The 21,124-nt window shown below is 48.8% G+C and overlaps 1 protein-coding gene across 1 annotated transcript; it reads left to right on the forward strand.

Moving 5' to 3' along the window:
- Nucleotides 1–304: 304 nt before the first annotated feature.
- Nucleotides 305–20,903, forward strand: DMBX1 (diencephalon/mesencephalon homeobox 1; the record flags this gene model as incomplete). The annotated part of the gene is given in 6 exon segments (XM_084211840.1): nt 305–402; nt 404–458; nt 14,101–14,266; nt 18,348–18,526; nt 19,703–20,057; nt 20,503–20,903. Coding segments are annotated over 6 exon segments (1,254 nt in total).
- Nucleotides 20,904–21,124: the final 221 nt, after the last annotated feature.

A 21,124-nucleotide genomic window follows, 5' to 3' on the forward strand; every position in this document is an offset into this window, starting at 1 on the left:
GCGCGGCGCTGAGCGGGGGGCGCGGGGAGATGCACGGCTTGGCTTCCCTTCCCAGTGCCTGACGGACCCCACCACCCCCCCGGTCCTGGCTCTAGCCCTCCTCCCTCCACCGGCATCCCGTCCGCTTCCAGGGATTTAATTAGGCGTTTACACCTCGGCTTGGAGTAAATGACTAGTAAGAAGTGTTGGGGGGGTGGGGGGTGTACCAGCAGCCCCGTTTTGATTGACAGGGTGGAGGACCATTGAAAATCTTGCTGGGTAGCTCCCGGGTCGCTATGAAGCTCCTTTTAAAAATCCTTCTCCAATGCTGACTCCCGGTAGATGGCAGCTCCGCCGGGCGCGCAGGCAGCGCGCAGGCAGCGCGGGCGGATGGAGTAGGGCGGGCCGGGGCGCAGCGCCGCGCTCCCACGCGTGTTCCCGCTCCCACGGCGGGCCGGGAGGCTGCCCCACCGCCCCAGGTAAGAACCCCCCCGCACCCCCGGGCAGCGCGGGTCCGGGTGGGCTGGGGATGCCGAGGGGGAGAGAAGAGGACTTTGGGGATTGCTTGCGAGGAGGGGGAATCTGTCCGTGGGGGAATGCGGGACCGCTGGCAGGGATGCGCGCACCGCCGAGGAGAAACCCGGCCCGGGCTCCAGCGCAAATTCTCTGTCGTCCTGTCCCTCTTTGTTTCTTTTTTCTTTTTCTTTTTTTTTTTTTTCCCCCTTTTCTTCCTTGTTTATTTGAACTATACCGCGCTTAAAAAAAAATCCTAATTACTGCGAAAGAAAAATAATGCAAACCCCCACTACCAGCTCGGGGCCTCGTTCCTATTGACTCCAAGTGCCAGCCCGCTCCGGTGCGGGTTTGGGCAGCTGGCGAGGATGAGAGGGTTGTAACCCGGCTCGGGGAATGGTGGGGGACGCGCATCCCTCCGTGAGCCGGGCTCCGCGGGAGGAGAGGGCAACTTTCCCCCTATTTACATAATGATGTTTTAGTAAACTGCGCAGCCTGGGGAGAGCTGCCGAGAGCAGAAACAGCCCCGAGCGGGGCCGGGAGCCGGGGACGATGGCGATGGCCCCGCTCGGGGTGGCTCTGGGATTGTTTTTTCTGTCTGGGGCGGCTGGAAGTTGAGTGCGGAAGGGACGGCAAGATGCCGGCAGCGCTAGGAAGCCTCTCTAGGACAAATCGCACCCCCACATCACCCTGCTGCAAGGTTAGACGGCAGAACGGACGGGGAGCCCCCTGTAAAGAGCTGGCAGGCCGGTCTCTGCGGCCCCCCTCCACGCTCTCCCTCTTTAAGGGGTGTATAAATCCCGGACCTGCGCTGTCAGCCCTTCTTGATAAATTAAGGGCTTCGCAGTCGAAACCTATTTACACCTCCATTATAGGGCTAACCAAATGGGGATCCGCATGCATATTTTTACCGCAAGAGATCTCATACATCTCCGCCAGAGTCGCCCCTCGGGCCATGGGATAACAGATCGGGAAGGGGGGTGGGTTGTGCTCCGCCGCGGCCAGCACTTGAGCGGAAAAAAGTCCGTGTCCCCGCTCGGTGCTGGCTGCTCGGGGCACCCGGGACCCGTTCCCCTTGCAGGGAGCAAGGAGAGGGAGCGGGTGACCTCCCGAAAGCCTTGCGGGGGACCGGACGCACGGGCTGCTCTAGCCCAAAGCAAGGCCCTCAGGGAAGTTTCTCCTCCGATGGAAGTGGGGCTTGACTGCGACACTTGCCGCGCCTGTCCCTTTATCTGGGGAGAGAAGGGACAAGAAGAGCCCCATACAGAGCCGTCCGGTCCCCGCCGTCCGTGGCTTTTCCCGGCTGCGTTTTCCATTTATTTCCAGGCGGCGACCTCCGGCGCCTCGGGGGAAAAAGGGGTCAGCGCATCTCGGGACAGGTCCTTGGTGTCCCCGAGGGTCGCCTCGGCGAGGCCGTCAGCGGAAGGGAGGGAGGGGGCGACATCCCCCGTTTCCCGGTGGGGTTCCCGCACCGAGCGCTGCCCGCTGCCTTTGGAAACGAAACGCGGCCGGAGCGAGGTGGTACCGCGGCCGCAGACCCGGGGAGGGCTCGGCCCAACACCCCTGCCCCTGGCTGGGGGCTTTGCGGGGTTGTCCTGGCACCCTCTGCTCCAGCCGGCCGCGCTCCGCCTGAGTCCCGCATTCCGCCTCCGCCGGGGAAAAAGAAATGTCCCCGCTCCGCCTCATCCCGTCCCCTCCGGCGGCCCCCTCCAGTTCCACTTGGTTAGCTCAAGTTTTCCATGTAAATGACAGTAATAAATATCTAATCATGTCCCGCAGCTATCGGCGGCTCGCCGAGCAGCCGGCATTAATGAGACATCCAGGGGAAGTGGGGAGAAGTAGAGGGGGGGGGAAATAAAGAGGAAAGTTTTTCCGCTCTCCCTGAAATGGTTTCTTGAGGCGAGGCGCGGCCGAGGTGACGGGGGGCTCCGGAACGATCCCAACTGCGGGGTCGCGCTCAGGTTCAAAGCCGTCCCCTCTAATTAACCCCCTCCCCAAAATCCCAGCAATTCCCCTCGAGGGAGGGGCGAGTCCGGTCGCGTCCCCGGGCTGGGGGCTGCTGTCCCGAAAGCCCCGCGGAGATGCGTGTGCCCATCCCTGCCGTGATTCCCAAACAATTAACGGAGCTGCGATGAGCTCTGAATGCTGATGGTGGGCCGAGGGGGGAAGGCGCTGGGAAGGCTGCGGCTGAAATTAAACCATGAGAGTTGGATTTGTTCGCCTGACGCTAAACAAATGGACTGATTACCTTCTTTCCAAACGCATCAGTCATACTACATTAAGTAGCAGAGAGCTAATTATCCCAATTAGGAGGCTGATTTATAATTAATGGCTTGGACCAAGTGATAATTGGATGTTAATGGATAACAGTTTTGTCTGAAGTAGCCTCTCCGCTTCCCCCAAGGCAGGGCTGGAGGGTTTGGGGTTTATTTACCCTCTCCCTCCCTCACTTCTGCACGGAACACAAAGCAAAAGAGTAGCGAAATCTGCTCGTTGCTGGGTCGGGTGAGACCCTCCTCAGGCTGGGGGAGCCGCTGGCCACTTCCCAGCCTGCCGGGGGCTCAGCCAGGAAGGCTGCGGGGATGACCTTCAGCACCCACCTTCCCCAGCTTTTCAAGCAATTTCTGCTGGTTTTTTTCCTCTCCTCCCTGCGTTTCCAAGCCGTGGACACCTGACCCTGCTGGGAATCTCATCCACCTACAGGACGTGGGTCGTGTTCTCGATGAAGGGCAGAGGCTGAGCCCCACGGGGTGCCCTAGAGCAGATCAGGCTTTTCCTCTGCCCTGCCCATCCTAGGGAGAGCAGGATGGGACTCACCCTGAGGATGAGAGGTTTTCCACCCTCCCTGGCCCACACCCCCCATACAGCGGCGGGCAGAGAGTAAATCTGCAGTTTCTCACTGCTCTGTATTTCTCCTGAGCACATCTCAGAGCTGGCTTGCTGGTTGTTTAGCTCATCCCTTCCATGTTCACTTTTCACCCTTGAGTAAGTTGGTGCGAGTCAATCCCACTTCCTTGTTTGCCCCAGCCAGAGAGACTTGGACCTCCAACCCTTTGGCTTTTGGGCAGTGTTTCTAGGTTCAGTTTTTCCATTCTAATTAAGAGCTGCGATGGGCACAAATTTCCTGAAGGGGTAAGAGTAGCTTCAACCCTGAGTTACCCCGAGACCGATGAGAGGTTGCATTAAATTGTGCCAACATAGTCAACGCAAAAACGCACCCAAAATTGTACTGCCAGTACGCAGAAAGATTGTTTAGATCAGCTTTCCAGCGTTTCCTGCTAATTTAAAGAGATCTTGATGTCTAAATGGGAGATTCTCCTCATGCTCACAGACAAGAGAAGTGATCTTACTGCCGAATCAGAAGGCACAGCTCTGTCTCACAGAGCTGGTGCAGATGTTGCTTTTCCTTAGTGCCCGTGTCACTGCCTGCACCAAAGAAACAGAGGAGTTTCCCACAAATCACAGAAGGGCAGGCTTGCCAGGCAAGTTTTGCACAATATAGCTGTAGAGGGAAAGACTGCAGTGGGTTTGTTTCCCAGTGTCTTTATCCTCTTAAAGAATATTTTGCTGAGAAAGAGGGAAATCGGATGAAAAGAAGCCGGAGTGAACAGTTTCTTTTTCCTCTCTCATTTTCACAACCAGCCCTGATGAAACAAAGCTGCTGCAGAGAAGGTCCTGGACCAGCTCTTCTGATATATCTCCCTACTGGTTTCACTGGTTACTCTGTGGGTAAAGTGATCAGCTAGAAGTAGTCCACGTTTTTTAAGATTCCAGTGGTTTTTCAGGGGCATCTCAGAATTCAGCTTGTCAAGTTGTGAATACTTCTACGGAGGCACTGACGAAGTCAGTGGGCTTAAACCCTTTCAAAAGGTTGAGTGCTGGTTTCCAGAGCTTGTGTCTGAACAGAATGTTTATAGCTACCTTACTTCATTTGGAAAAACGCTGAAGAACAGGGGTTCAATAAATCCCAAATTTTCCAATCCTATACAGCTACTAATAAACTAATCTATTTTGGGGGAATTTCCATGAAAATGTGCTGTTTGAGAATTTGGAAATGTAGCCAAATAGTCAAGAATTAATTCATGGTGCACTGAGGTTAGCCAAACCCTGGGTCTTTTCCCGTCAGTTTATTTCACTCTAAGAGTTATTGAAATTGATTTTATTTTTTCTCCTTTTAACTTCATTAGGTTTTGGATCAGACTTCTTCTGTTTCCTGAAGCAGTTCTGGTGGAATTACAGCTCATGGGAAGGAGAGGGTCTCTGAGGGAAGGCTGGGAGCAGGATGGAGCAGCAGTTCTCCGAGGGGAGGGAAATAGATATTTACACCAGGAGTTGTGAGTAGCTGGCACTGCTCTCTTAGGACCAGCAGCAGCCTCTGTATGGCCAGCAAACACTGATTTGAGAAATGGTTCAGTAAAACTGAAGGTCTGGGTGTGATGCTTGGGAACTCCACTAGGATCCAGAGAAAGTCACAGTTGCACTGGGAGAGATGAGCTGATGGATCTCTCCAGGGAGGAAATGTTCTTCCCGAGGGAGCTGTGGAAACCTGGTGTTTCCAGCCGTGCCGAGCTCCGGGCAGAGCGAGCAGGGAGCAGCTCTGGGGGCTCTTGGCGTGTGTCAGCCCGAGGTGGGTGACTTCAGTCTCCCCACAAAACCCAGCAGAGGTTGAGCAGCTCTGCCTGCTCGGCAGCACAGGCTCTCCAGAGCACAGATCACCTGCCGGTGGCCAAAGTACATTGCTTGCCTTGGCAGCCGCGCTGGGTTCGGTGCAGGGATCCAAAGGCTTACGGGAAAGGAAGCCTTACATGTGCCTGTGGTGCTCCCCTGGCACTGCTGCCTCTAACTCCAGTTTGTGGCCCTGTCTTAAGGTGGCACAAGTCTTTCCCCCACCCCAGCCCCTCCTTGTAGAAGCCACTGAGCTCAAGCATCTTTTTTAGTGTTAGGATGAAGATTGGTGTAACCACTTGCAGAGAAGAAAAACTTTAAATTTCTGGTTTATTCTTTTAAGGTATTAGAAGCCCTCCACAACTGCATGGCTTGTGGAGCTGCCTTTCAGGATTTTTTTTCCCCTTTTTGGCCAAAGTAAGATTGACTGTCATTTTGCCTTAGAGCTGATTTAAGCCTGAGCAGGAGCAGTTGCCATCCTGTGTTTTGTGACTGCTGTTTGGAGTGCTGCAAGAATCTGCAGAGGCAGGGTCCAGCTGAACTTGCAGAAATATCCTAAGTACAGCTCTCAGCTTCTGTTGCTTTTAAGTTTTGCTTGCTCTTTCTGTCTCTCAAAATCACCTTCGATCAGATTTGCACTTGGCATCATAACCTCACAGCCCTCCATCTGATCAGCTGAAAGAGCCCCTAGGAAAGTGCTTTTGTGCCAGCAGGGTTAAACTCCAGTAAGTTCCAGAAACCTTTCACAGACACACTGCTCCCCTCCTTGTGTGGGTACCAAACTCCCTGAGCTTAGCACCCAAAACTTACAGCTTCAACTTTTTACTTTCTACTTGATCAGTAGCAGTGGTGGGGGAGAAATCACCCTCCCTGTGTGCCTCATCCCAGTGCCTGCCCGTGGAGCTCAGCATCTGGGCTGAGGCATTACCCAGGGCAAGCCTGCATTCCCTCCTGCCAGCCTGGCAGCACCTGGGAGCAGCAGGAGAGGAGCTGGGAACATCTTAAACTGCCTCAGAAAATCTTTACAAAGCTTATCTGTGCATTTCTTGCAGGGTTTGATCTCCCTTGTTAGGGCTCAGGGTTAGATTGTCAGATCAGCGTCGTGGTTGTGGTGCTCAGGATAGACACAGGAAGGGTCACAGGCTTAAAAGCATATTTTGACACAGAACTGTAGATCCTTGTCTTCTAAATGAGACTGTCATGGGTAAAATCCTCCAGGATATTGCTCCATCTTCCAGGGATGGGAGATTCCTGAACCAGAATTCCCAAGAGGCTGCCTTCCAAGACAGTCAGTTTGCACGTGGGAACAATCTGCAGTCAAATATGCTGCAGGCAAAAGCTGTTTTGGGGGCAGAGAGCAAGCAGGGAGCCACCCTCATGCTTCCAGCAGCCCTGGGAAAGGGCAGAGTCTGGTTTGGAAAATTCCCTTTGCCAGTGTTGGTGAAAATAAAATGATGCTTCTCAAGGAAGCCTGTTTCACAGAAGCGAGGCGAAGGACTGAGCAGGTACTTTGTTGTTTTTCCTTTCATAAAAACACCAAAGATAAACCCTTAAAGCTGTTCATTAGTTCAGTAGTAAGATTGCAGGGTGCTTTGGGGTTACTCCAAGCTCTGAACTCAGGGCAGACCAGAGGCAGAGGTGCTGTGAGGTCTGGAGAGGGGAGGGCAGGTGGGCAGCACAGGAACGCAGCGGGATGCGACGGCGTTTCATATCCACGGATGTGCAGCCTGCAGCAGCAGCCTGGGCTGAGCTGGGCTGCAGAGCTCAGTTTCCATTCTGGTGTCAATGATAGGAAATCTTAATTGCATGATTTTTTTCGTTGTTTTTGTTGTTGCTGACTGATCTGGAAGCAGAATGAGATGAAAAACAAGAGTCAAAGTGATCTTGCTATCAAGAGCTTTTCTTTTTCCACTGAGGTTTGAGTGCTGCTCTGAAGGGGAGAAGGGAAGTTTGTCCTGGTTTGATCTGTCAGCACTGATTGTCTCGTGCAAATTACAACAAGCAAGGGATTTTGCACCGCACTGATGTTTGGTGATGCCACTCCTGGCTCTACACTGCAAGCTGCTGGGCTCCAAGCCCTGAAACTTCTCCCCCACTCAAAAGCAGAGCCTTTAGGGGTGTCTATTTTATTTTCTTTATTTTGTACCTGGAAAGCAAACAGAGGCATTGGAAAGCCTTTTGCCAAGAAGTGCCTAATCAGTCACTTAATTCCGTTATCTTTTGGGTGAAAAACAATGATTTCACAAAAGCTTTAAATAAAACCCACAGCAAATGATGCAAGTTACCCCTGTCAGACAAGCCCTGTTACCTCAGCTGCTCACAACCTGGTGTTGAGAATTTCTGGGGTCCTGCAACAAAACTTTCCTGTCTCAGCAGGATGCTCTGAGGTTTGTTTTACAAAAATTAATGAGCCCTCTTGCATCCTGTTATGTTTACACTGCAAATAGATGAGCATTACAAACACAGTTGCTGCGCTCATCATCAGCACAGCCTCAGAATCAATTATTTGACAAGGTCTACCCAAAACTGGTGCTGCTGCCCCTAACTGGAAGTATTTCCAGATTTCAGCTGATAGCAATCCTCCTGGTTTTAAGGAAAAAAAAATCTCTTTATTTATTCCAAGGTCCCTAGGAATAGCTGAGTGTGAGCTGCTAGAATTGATGTAATTGGTCAGGTTTGGCTTTCAGTGCATTGTCACGTAGGTTTAACTAGGTCCTGCTTAATTATGAGCTCTCTCTGCACTTAGAAATTAACTTTATTTAAATCCAGGAATATTCACAGGGGGAAAAATATGTCAGGAAGATTAGAAATGCAGAGTCCTGAGGGGTTTTTTTTTTTGGGAGCTGTTCTCAGTTCCTTATTTCAGTTACAAGGAAAGTCTTTTGGAAGCCTGTTTTTATAGCGCATGCTGCTCTCAGACTTTGACATTTGAATGACGAACTGTGATGTGTTACAGTATTTCCAATTATTGATATTTCATCCACTACAAAGGTGAAATTGTTTCCTTAGATATTCAGTAATCTCACATGAGGAACAAAACTGATTTATAACATGTTGGTTATTATCTTACGTTATTTTGGGCCTTTATATATCTAAAAGATTTAGGGATATAAAAAAAAAATTGAAGAAAACCTCTTGCTAAGATCATTTATTCATACCCCCCCAGGTATGTAATTCATTTAGTACCAAATACATATAAACCCAATGTCTGTCTATAGAGCGAGCCTGTTTTCCTAGAATGTGAGTTACACAGAGTCAAAGATTTGTTATTTATCTTTCTGATTTGAAGTGTTTCTGAATAAGGAATTAAAGCATAAAATCATAACCCAGAACAGCTCCGGGGGAGGTGAGGGGGAATATTCTGCTGCAATTCTGTTTTCCATGATGTTTTTTGCCAGTGGTAATAAGGGGGAAAGGATGCTGCAGCACAAACCATTTGCTGTCTTTCCCTGTTAGTAACGAACAGTGGGTTCCTGTGCTTTGCATCAACACCAGCAGTGATTTGTAGCACCTTTGCAGGGGTTTAAGCTGAGGACCACAACTTTCCTTTTACCTGACAGGGCTATTCCTATTTTTTTCTGTCACCTGCAGAACCCTGAACACCAATCAAGTGCACCAGACTTGTGTTTCATGCTTGATTTTTTTTTTTACTGATCTTTTCCTTGTGCTCAAGCTGTGCCTTGCATCAGGGCACAGACCCGAGGCTGTGCCACGCTCTTCCAAACTTTAAATGCATCTGTGGTGAATCTCTCCATAAGCAATGAATTATACTCTTGAAATTCCCTTCTGAAAGTGACTTCCCAAAGTCCAGACATTACTTCTTTTCTTTTCTTTTCTTTTCTTTTCTTTTCTTTTCTTTTCTTTTCTTTTCTTTTCTTTTCTTTTCTTTTCTTTTCTTTTCTTTTCTTTTCTTTTCTTTTCTTTTCTTTTCTTTTCTTTTCTTTTCTTTTCTTTTCTTTTCTTTTCTTTTCTTTTCTTTTCTTTTCTTTTCTTTTCTTTTCTTTTCTTTTCTTTTCTTTTCTTTTCTTTTCTTTTCTTTTCTTTTCTTTTCTCTTTTCTTTTCTTTTCTTTTCTTTTCTTTTCTTTTCTTTTCTTTTCTTTTCTTTTCTTTTCTTTTCTTTTCGTACAGCTTATTTCCCACATAAAGAAAGCCTCATACACTTTCTCTGCCATCACCAACCCTCCCATTTAGGGAACAGCTTTGATGAAGTGATAAGAAACACCCTATGGTGCCCACCAGTCAAAAGCAGACTGGTATTCTCTTCTTGCAACCTCTAGGAATCATTCAGTATTTCTAGGGTTTATTACCCTGAGTGTCTCATGTAGATCAATGAATTTAGTCTCAGCATTTCTCTGAATTTGGGATGGCTCACTATTTGGAGGGAAAAGAGATAATGGTCCAAAGCCCCTGCAAAGCTGCCTGTCCTACACCCAGCCTCATTTCACCTGACAGAGTTTGCTTGAGAAGGGCAGATGTCTTGTTTGTGATTTTGGTTTGGCGATTTGTCGGTTTGGTTTTTTTCCTGATAGAAGGGAAAATATGGACGTTTTCTTTTCAGGTACTTTTCAGAAAACTTCAACACCTAATTTTTTAAATTGTTTTCAGATCTGTCTGAATTCCACATATACAGAAGCCACTAGGAACAGGGTTTTCAGCTGGTGAGGAAATGCATGGGTCTCTCTTCACATCTTTTCTCAGGACAGAATTACATGCAGAATTATACAAAATTAGTTGCCAGCTAAATAGGGAAACTTAAAGCCTTGTACAAAGCTGAGAATATGAAAACCCAGGGTCAGATCTCCCCTGTATGTTACACTATTACGTGGTGCCCCATAAATTGCAGCACTTTTGTGCTGTATGGCTTCAGGGGAACCTGAGGTTTTCAAGGCCAGCACTGGGAAGGGATGGAGGGAGCCACACTGGCTGGAGCAGGGCAGCTCTGCCCTGGCATGACAGGGCTCCTGTTTCTGGCTGGTAAATGTGCAAATTGTTTTGCATCAGATGGAACAGCAGCAGCTGAGTACAGAGTGGTGGGGTCCCTGGATAAGTCTGGGATGGGCAGAACTCTGCATTGCCTGGCCTCAAAGCGATGCAGGAATGGAGGAAGCTGGATTTCTCATAGGCAGCAGCAGTTACAGCTAGGGGAAATCCCAGGCTGGATCCTGGCAGGACACGGCTCCTGAGGTCTGAGAAGTCTGCAGGCTTGGGAAGAAAGGTAGGCACAGCATCCATGAGCCTTCCATAGCAAAAACATAAGTGAGAGGTGCAAGCCATAGGAGGGATTTTGACCCTGGGGTAGCAATGCCAGGATTGTACCGACAGGAGGAGGGCTGGATTGGGATGCTGGGGGTGGAGAGTCTCTGCTGCTGCCCTGAGGGGCCATGCAAGGAGAGAGCACCAGCCCAGGAGGTGCCAGCCCAGGCACTGCCCGCAGCATCTTCCCCCTGTGCTGAGCAAACGCTGCAGCATCAGCCCACAGGCTCCCAGCAGGGGCATTTTTCTATCACTATTGTTTTCCTGCACCTTTCCTCAGCTTCCATCTCCTTTCTTCACTGCTCCTAACTCTTCATTGATCTCTGATGCACAAAATCAGCATGAGGAATCCCCTTTCTTTCAGGATGGACCCTGTAACCCTCCCAGCTTATCCACAGCTGCTCAAACCCATACCCTTCCAGAAAGCAGGAGTTCAAACTTTGCTCTCATCCTGCTCCTGGCTGTGGCTGTTCCTGAGGCCCTCCAGCCACGCAGAGACATAAAAGATGCATTTGCAGATTTTGAAAATTAAAACCATCTATACAGCCAGTGGGAAGGGATCAGCTTATTTGGTTGCTTAATGAAATATAAAGATTATTTTAACCAGTGTAAGCACTATTCGACAGCTTGTGAAACACAGCAGTGGCTTGATGAATGGCTTTCTCCATTAAAAAAAATTGCTGCATGATGTCTTTTAAATATTTAATTTATTGGGGTTGGAGTGAGCTCGGAGCTGACAGTTAAACAGGAGCTATTTGTGGTCTCAGTTAACTTTGCTTACCCGGCTGAACCGTCTCGCTCAGTAAATTCTCTCATTTTTTATACAGAATCTGGGATGATACATTTGCTGCACAAGTGAGTAGAAGTGCTGCCTGTTGTCTGCACTGCAGCGTAGCAGGCAGTTATCACCAAAGCTGTGATGGGCATTGACTCCTATCCTGAGTCCACCCCTATGAGGTCCTTCTCTTTTTTCTTTTTCTTTTTTTTTTGTTTAAATGCATTTTCTTCTAAGCCACCCAAAAACATACACATAAAATCATCTTTTAACAATCAAAACCACCAAAATATTCCTGGAGCAAGTGTTTCAGTGGAAACACTGGGCTCCAGACACAACACCACTGGCAGTGTCCTTGGAAGACTGTATGGTATGGGAAAATTCCCCTCCTCTCCCTCTTCGTTTTTCCTTTAATGTGCCAGCTTGCTGCACAGCCGATGACATGCAAGGGGGATTAGAAAAGAAAAACAGGCATTTCTGTGAGCTGGGAGTCAAAGACACTTGGCCTCCCACGTATCTCCTGGCAAGGCTGAGCCCCGGTGTGGATTCTCCAGCCTCGATTAAGGACAGAGGTCTGGCAGCAGCCCAGAGCAGTTAATAGGTTCTGTGTCCTCAAATGGTTTTCACGAGACACGCAGGAACTTAATAAGCTTTGAGACCTCTACCCCGCTGACCAAAGCTGGTGCAACAGCCAGCTGGTTCACTAGTGAGGTGGTGAGAGGGGAGGAGGCAGAATGAAGCTGCAGATCTCTGTTTTGCTGCCTGTGTTGGCCAGAAAAGCCAGTCCTGCCCTTGTCTGTGACAGCGAGGCAGTGAACAGCTGTATTGGGTGGTATGATGCTCTTGGGAAATGAACCACACCAAGGATGGGGTGAGGCTGCACCACAGGACAGTCGTGCCCAGGGGATGGGAGATGTCTTCTGTGGCCATGTCACTGGGACAAGTCCCTTAACACGTGCCACTAGCAGCAAAATTTGCAGTCCCAAAAAGCAACATCACAACGGTAATTTCGCTGTGAACCCCGTTGTGAGGAAAATAGATAAGAATGCCAAAAATCTCTTAGTGTGTGAAGTCCATCACCTTGATCAGCAAACAATTTTGTCATTGCTTAAATCTTCCCTAAGCTCCATTAGAGCAGAGCTACGGCATCCTTGTGAGCTTTGGAAAATGTCCATTTTCACATTTTATCTTAGAAGAATGGGGACTCAGTCCAGAGTGATGAACAGGCAGAAACAAAGCAGATGAAGCTGGCATCAGGGTGTGTGTCAGATCTTTGTGGTGTCACCACACCTGGACCTGTCACCCTCCACTGGCACTCGGTGCTGAAATGATGCATGAAATGGAGCGAGGGACTTGGGGAAACAGGAGTGAAGCAGAGTGCTAAATTCCAAAATTACAGGTTTATAATTTCTGCAGCCTCTTTGAGAGGACAATCCCCAAACCAGAATTCACATTCATGAGGGTCATCCTTGGGCTGGCAGACTGTTTGCCAAACTCAGCTGCATGTTTCTCTCCCCTGTTCCTGGGCACCACAGTGCAGAGATGCTTGTGTGGGTGAAGCCATGAGATGCCCCAGACCCTGCTGTACTAAATTCAGCTGCTTTTTAAGGAACTTGTGCTTGGTTTCTGGCTGTTCCACGAGGTGACTTCATGGTTGTACTTCTTACATCAAGGTGGAAAGAACAGGAATTCAGAGCAGAAGGGGCAGTGGCACCAGCTCATTTCCATCTCTGCCTCTTCACCATGAGTCTGTCCCTCCATGGTATAAATAATGTATGGGCAAATACAAAGGTCTTTTTGCAGAACAGAAAATACAGCCGATAATTGTTCTTCCAAATTTCACTGTTCAATGCATCACATTCCTTCCAAAACCATGGACATTTCTCCTGAAATCATCACCTCCCTCCAGTGTTTAAATTGTTTTCTAAGAGGCTGCCTGAAGAGATGTCTGCTTTCCTTAAGTTAGTCCGGCTGACCCTCTTTCCCTGGGCGTTTGTTCATTGCACTGCCTTTCCAGATGGTGACTTGCTGATGTAAACGGTGGTTTAAAAAATTTATTTTGTGGCTAATGTTTCACAACTTCCTTTCTGATGTCTTACAAACTGCAGAAACGACATCCTGGAGGCCCTCAGTCATTTACAACAGGGATGAATGAAGCATTGCTTGGCTTTTGAGATCAATATTAGCTCAGTTTTACAGATGGTCTGTAAGGAAAAAGAGCTTGAAGTTTCACGCAGAGCCCACACTAGAAAAAAAAAAGCCATTAGTTTTCTGAAATAATTTCCTTGCTATTGAGCTATGAAATGTCAGTATTTATTGCAAAACTTATTCCCTCTTTAGCCATAACATTTTTGGTGCTATTATGGTGCAGATTTATTTTCTTTTTCACCACATGCTCTTTTCCCACCCCCCGCCACCGTGTCATCTGTGTTTTCTTAGGAAGACCTGTTAGAAAAATGAATAATGAATGGAAACAAATTATAAATGAGTGAGTTCAGATGAGAAACATTATTTGACATTCCAGCACTGGGATTACAAATAGGCAATGATAGGGGCAAAATCCCAGCTAGCCCTGGGATAGAGCTAGGACAATGCATTAAAAGTCACTGTAATATGATAAACTCTGCTGTGGTATGCAAAAAAATTCATTTCCCATATTTCAATCAGCATGAGTGAGATATAGTCATATTCTGGGCTTTAAGTTTGGAAGCTGGACTTGTGTTGATGGTGCTTCAGGTGTACAGAAGATATTTCCATTCCTGCCCCACAACCCGTTGGAGCTGAGATGTCAGACACGAGCCTGGCACGCAGCACTTCAGTCCCGAGCTCAGCATTTCCAAAGCTCTGCTGAGACACCAGGCTGCTGGAACAGCAGGTCCCTGAGCCCCTGTCTCCCGTGGGTGTCGTTTTGCAGGTTGATGTCACCATGCAGCACTATGGAGTGAACGGCTACTCGCTGCACGCCATGAACTCGCTGAGCGCCATGTACAACCTGCACCAGCAGGCAGCCCAGCAGGCGCAGCACGCCCCCGACTACCGGCCCTCCGTGCACGCCCTCACCCTGGCTGAGAGACTGGCTGGTAAGAACAACCCGTGGCAAGTGCCCTTGCCTGGCTCTAAAAACCCCACCCCCAAAATAAACCCCAAAAAACCCCGCAAAAAAACAGCGACAAAAAAAGCCGCGCGCACAAAGAAACCAAAAATCCCAGCGCAAAAATAATCCTTGTTGCTCGCATCGAGGGGAGGTCTTCTGGGGTGGGAGAGAGCCAAGGGGCATGGTGTGCTCCTCAGGGCTGTCCCTGTGGCCAGGCTCTCAGAGGACACCTGCCCTCCAGTGTGCGCTGGCACCTTGCTTCAGACTGGCCTCACACAGCTGGGAAGCTCAGGGGAGAGATGGGATGTGGCTCCACTAAATGGGATTGAAAAGAGAAAGGATTAACAAGACACTGAAATGTCTTTTTAGCAAGTGAACAGAGAACAGCAAATAATTTCCCTTTCTTGTTAGTAAATAAGGGCAGAGTGATCATGAAGTAAATTGGATTTCCCAGCTCAGGCACCCAGGTCTGGCATTCCCTGACAGCCACCTCCTGCCATCCCAGGCCACAGCTTGTTTCTCCACGTTGTCTCTTCATGCAACTATTTTCCACTTCTTTCCTAAAAACCTCTTTTTCTCTCTGGGAGATGATCTTAATTTGAATCTTATTTGGGTTTCACCGTGACCTATTTCTCTCTGGGGATCCTAAATCTTGCCCTGGGTGACACTTTCCTGCAGATCCTGCTGCCTTCCATAAAACAACTTTTTAGCTCAAATCAAGTCATCTGTGACTTTACCCAGGCAGTGTCATTTACTCAGCACTGTAGATGGTGGGGCAGCAGGACAGGAGCTGCTGGTCCAGAACATCTGAGCTGGTTTTCTGTGTTCAGCCATGGTTGTAACAGCGCTGCACTGATGCTCTCATTAATAGGAAGTGCAAAGCCCAGACAGCATTTTATGATTTGGTAGAGGTAATTGTTCAAAAATAATGGATGGAGACCTGGGAATGTTTGGTGTGGTAGGGCACATTTATCTGCTCTAAATTTCAGCCTGCCACAAAACATCCAGACCTGGCTGAGGTTATCAAAGGCTCCTGCAGTGCAAGTGATCAACAGCTGCAACATCACTGTTCTGGTCTGGATTTGGATGCAGTGATGTAAAGCAGACTCAACAACCAGGATATGGAAGCTGAAGTAAAAAGTTACTATACTTGTGATTCTAGAAACTTCCCCAGAATGGTTGTCTTCCCTGACTGCCTAAAAATGTGTATCTGTTCTAGGATAGCTTTCTAGATGTCTGATGATAAAAAACCAATAAATTGTAGTGGGATTCCTTCCAGTCTAGAATAGGTGGGGAAAATTACCTGTCCAGACAGCTTTGGTGGGCTAAATTTCATAAATAACAGCTTAAGCCAAAATAAGGATGCAGAAGTTTCAGGCAGGTCCTACCAGGTGGGCAGTCCACAAAGGCAGAGGATAAAGATCTTGGACTCTTTGGATCAGTGAGCCACAGCTGGCTGCCAGATCTTCCTGCCAGCAACGTTCCCTTAGCCAGCTGCTGTTTGTGACCTTCTTAGCATGGTTCCAAGTGGCCTGTGGGATCTTTGGGGTGGCACAGGGCAGAGCAGGAGTCACTGTTCTCACCAGTAAATAACCAAAGTGGAATCTAAGAGGCCTGGACTCTTCTGCTGGGCTGCAGAGTGATGGGAAGAGCACTGTTCTTGTCCTGGTCGTCCATCCCCTTGTTCCCTGCCCCTTTTCACTGTGCAGGTTTTAGGAGGGAGCAGATGGCCCTGAGCTCTGCAATGTAGCTTGCAGACCCTGGGTCTCAAGGTGCTCCTTTTCTAGCTGCAAGGGTCTCTTGAAAGATGTTTGTGATCTCTGTCTTTTAGAGTAGAGCATGGAGGACTTAATGTCTTTGGCCCTAACTAGGCTAAAGCAGAGGAAGATAAAAAATAATTAAAAAACTACTCTCACATTCTTGACCAGAAGATTCAATTGGTTTCCTTACCTCTTATCTTTAAAATTAATAACCCACCTGGAAGACTTTCCAGATTAAATCCCACAGTCCCCTTGTCTGCTTATCATTGGCAGCGTAGGCATTATATACCTACGAGCTGTTTCCTTTGCAGTTTCCTCACATTCTGTTACTTCTGAATATCTTTCAGTGCAGGTTATAGATCTCATTTGCCTTCCAGGGACAGTCAGAATAAAGCAGCACAAAAGCAAATGACCTTAAGTCAGAAAACAGAGGTTTCTGGAGGTAACTGCAAAGCCTCACCTGCAATTTATATTCTCCTTCTTGCACAAAGCCTGAAAACATAGTTAAAACATTAAAATAATTGCTGGTTGCCTCCCGCTGGAGTGGCCAAACTTAATGCATGAGCTGCTGCCTCTGGGGAGCTGGTAGGTCTAACCTCTACTCTAGAAGTTTGGGAATATTCCAGCCTGCAGGTAGGGTGTTTAGGTAGGGTGTTTAACCAGTGCCCTTTCTCCTGTTTTCTTGTACTTGAAACACAAATGTTGGCTTTTTCAAACGTTTTGGGGCAGCTTCAGTTTCATTTCTTGTGCTGGAATATCCCTTCTCCTTGCCTGGCTGCTCTGTGAGCTGTGCCTGGATGCACAAGGATGGTCCCTCTGCCTCCACAGGGGCAGCTTTATCACCAGCATTTGAACTCCCCAAGGAGCTCTGATTCCTCAAACACAAAACTCTCTTGTATGCAACCAGAACTATATTGTTGAAGACCTTTAGCCTGATCACATCTCTGCCAGGTTGCCAAAACCACGCAGCTTTGGCAAGCCCCCAGAAGGGCGCTGTGAGTACTGACCTAGAATGGAACAGCTGGAAGTTTTGGAAGAGGAATGTTTGAGCAGTGCAAAGCTGATTTGCTACGCTCGTTAGCCGGTGGGTCTGAGGCCTGGCTGTGTGGTGCTGGGGGACAGCAGGTTTTTGTTTGTTGTTTGGATTCGTGTCACGACGCTCGTGACAAAAGCGCAAACAAACAGCAGCCAGAGCCTTCCTCGGGCTCCATGTGCTGACGGTGCCAGCTTTCCTCTCTGTCCTGTTGTTTTTTCTTGTGTTCATTCCTCCCTTCTACTGGAAGTCACATTCTTAACCGAATTAAAAATGATACCAGACACTGCTCTTTCTGCATTTCCTCTATGAGAGCAAACCCCTTGCCAGACTGTTTCATTCCAGGGCTGTAGCACAGCGTGTCCCAACTTGCATAATAAAGGGTGGGTTTTTTTCATTTTCAAGTAACTTATTTTCATTGATTTAAGATCTTTCTACTCCCACTAACTGTTGTGCAATAATAACCCCTCTGGTAAAATAATAAGCCCTTTACTGTTGGCCTCAGATTTTCCCCAGTCTGAATTTCTTTTCTGCCCTCAATTTTCCAAGCTTGGTTTGCAAAGTCAGACCTTGTGAGGAGGTGCTCTGCTGAGAAGAGCTCAGCACATGAGCTCTGGGCTTGCAACCAGTGGGGCTGGACGTGGCCTTGGCTGGTGTTTCCACCCCAGATGCTGGAGAGTGTCCGTGCTCAGTAAAGGATGTGCTTTGGAGCAAAATGCACAAAAGCACATGAGATTAAATGCTCTCTGAACTGGAGCCCAGAACAGCTCTCCAATATCATGCCTTGAAGACTGCACAAGACATTAAAGAAGTACGAGAGTGAATGCCCCCACATCATTTTTAGCTGTGTTTCTGAGTGGAAGGTGCTGATGCCGTGGTAGGGTCTGGGCACCTGCATGTCCTGCCCCACTGATGTTGGAGGAGGCTGAGTTGTTTCAGCCAAACTCAGCTCTGGAATCTCAACAGCTTTTACAGCTGTCACAGAAAGAGGTTCTCTCTCCAGAACAGGCTTTTAGAATCACAGAATGGTTTGGGCTGGAAGTGATCTCAAAGGTCACCTAGCTTTAACCCCTCTGCTATTATTTTATCTCTTTGGACACCTCAGTTAACCAGTAAAATCCATATGCACGTGTTTCACTAGCTCTAAAGCAACGGAAAAAAACATTCCATCGTTTTGTCTGATGTTAGCAAGCGCTTTATTCGACTGTCAGCGCGCAAATTCCAATAATTAAATTGGCCACTTTCCTTGTCTTCCAACGGCTGTACATTTCAAGACATCATTTTGGAGGCACGTTATGGATCCCAGCACCGCAAACAGAGGCGGAGTCGCACGGCCTTCACCGCCCAGCAGCTGGAGGCCCTGGAGAAGACCTTCCAGAAGACTCACTACCCAGATGTGGTGATGAGAGAGCGGCTGGCCATGTGCACAAACCTGCCTGAAGCCAGAGTCCAGGTACTGATACTCTGGGGGTTCGCCAGTGGGGATGTTTCAAAGGACACAGCCAGGCTCCCAGGGGGCTGACAGCTCCCTCGACCTTCCAGGATCTTTGCAGTGGAAGCAAAGATTTTGGGGCAGTGAAGTTGTCAAAGGCAGGGGCAGGGAGGATAAAATTATCCAAAGTCACACATCTGCTTAAGAAACTTCTAATCCACGCGCACATTTTTTAAATTTAGGATTGTCTGAAGTGTACACTGGTTTTCATTTGTTCTTTCACATTTCTTTGGGGGAAATTTTAGAAACAGCAACAGAAGTCTACTTATTTATTTATTTGTGAGGCTTTTCTGGCTTTCTCAAAAAAGTAGAGACCCAAGTAATTCCAGCTGCTCTTTTCCACCAGTGTCAATATTTGTAACATCTCAGGCCAAGATTTGGGTTGGCTTTTTGTTTTTGTTTGCTTTTTAGTTTCAATTAGTGAAATGTGCTAGTTCATAACCTGCTGGTGGAGCAGTTCTTGTCTTTTAAATGGTAAATATTCTTCACTGCAAAGAGAAAAAGTTGTGGAAAAAAGTTAGTTCTTTTATATAAGTATCAAGGTAGTTTGATCTAAAAAATGGCTTGTCCCCTTATCTAACCAAGCAAACAACAAACAAGATTTGCTAATGTATTTCTTCTAATACATCTCTACTGATTTAGGTTAAAAAAATAACGGATTCTCTCCTCCTTTCCTAAATGCAGTTCCCAGACAACAGCCTGTGCCTGTAATGACTCATTTTGAGTGTTGCCATCCTAGTTTTGATACACTTATAACCAAATGGTTTTAGAAACTTAACAGACTGTAAGCCAGGGTAATGTCATCAGACATTACAGCTGCAAGAGATTCTTTTTGGATGAGCTGCCTAACGAATTCAGGGGAAAAAAACTAAAAAACCCTAAAACACACCAGCAGTGGAGCCTGTTAAAAAAAATCAATATAAAGGCTGGATGTTTTTTAGTCTGTTTGAAGTGTTATTTGTAGATTCAGTAGAAACAGTCAAGCTCTAAGGTCCAGCAAAGTGGAATGGCCTTTGGGCACTGTGTGCTTGCAGCACCTCCTTACTTGGGGTTCCCCTGAAGCTCTGAGTGACGCTGAATTTGGCCCTAAGCAGGACTCTCACTGATTTTTCTCCCTTGCTGTTTGTGGCACGGAAGGTCTGGTTCAAGAACCGGAGAGCCAAATTCCGGAAGAAGCAGCGCAGCCTGCAGAAAGAGCAGCTGCAGAAGCAGAAGGACTGCGAGGGGAGCCACAGCGAGGGAAAGATGGAGCCCCCTGTGCTGGAGACCCAGGCTCCCACCCCGGACACTGAGAAGGTCCAGAGCCTCCCCAGCGAGGTGGGCACTGACCTCAACCTGACCCTGTCAGAGCAGTCTGCCAGCGAGTCGGCACCCGAGGACCAGACCGACAGGGAGGAGGAGTTCAAGAGCACCTTGGATGAGGCCAAAGTGGACAAGAGCCCTGGTGTGGACAGCAAGGCTTTGAACTGCAAGAGGGCAAGCCCAAAAGCAGGTGAGGGGCAGCGCCTTGGTGGGGGTTGGTGTCAGGACCCCTTTCCAAAGGGCGCGCCGGTGGTTGGGTATCGTCCCATATTCTCTTTGGAGTGGGTGCTCATGGATAGGCTGCCCGGGCTTGTCCTCTAGTCCTCAGCCCCACGGAACAGGCCCCACAGAGGGTAAGGTGTCCATTGGAGCACTGAAGGTGCTAAAGGTGTCCATTGGAGCATCTGCTGCAGTCAGATCTTGGGGAGAGCAGTGCCCAGCATTTCCACGCTCTGAGGCGCCAGGTGTGGGAAGGGCGCACACTCAGCCCTTGTGAGCTGTCCCACCCTCTCTCATTTGCCCTCTGGTGCAAGAGACAAGCCCGTGCTGCTGCCCAAAGCTTTCTGGGGTGTGAATAAGCACCTGCTTTTCCAGCCTGCAGGAATAACCCCCATCCCCTCTGTCTCCCGCTACAGAGTCCCCCATCGGCGCGACTGTGACGCCTTCGTCCAGCAGCGGCCTGGCTCAGACTCACTCCTACTCCTCCTCGCCCCTGAGCCTCTTCCGCCTGCAGGAGCAGTTCCGCCAGCACATGGCAGCCACCAACAACCTGGTCCATTACTCCTCCTTTGAAATGGGGACGCCGTCCGCCATGCCCTACTTGGGCATGAACGTCAACATGGCCCCGCTGAGCTCCCTGCACTGTCAGTCCTATTACCAGTCGCTGTCCCACGCTCAGCAGGTCTGGTCCTCCCCCATCCTGCAGGCCTCCAGCTCCCTGCCGAGCCTGAACAGTAAAACCACCAGCATTGAGAACCTGCGGCTCCGGGCGAAGCAGCACGCGGCGTCCCTGGGGCTGGACACCCTCCCCAACTGACTGCCCGTCAGAGGCGGCACCAGGGGCTGGCACTCCTCGGATCCCCACGCTCCCCCACCTCTTCCTGGAGTGAGGTGCTCCCTTGGAGGGAAAGCTTGGCGTTTATTAACGTCCCCTTAGCACCACGGTTGCGTCAGACATTGCTACCGGCCTGGTCTTCGTGAGATATTTAATGAGGAAGGGGGAGAGGATCTGTGTTCAGACAGATGGACTGCCCTCTG

The sequence above is a fragment of the Fringilla coelebs genome (assembly GCF_963513975.1).
Source record: "Fringilla coelebs genome assembly, chromosome: 9".
In the NCBI taxonomy this organism is placed as follows: domain Eukaryota; kingdom Metazoa; phylum Chordata; class Aves; order Passeriformes; family Fringillidae; genus Fringilla; species Fringilla coelebs.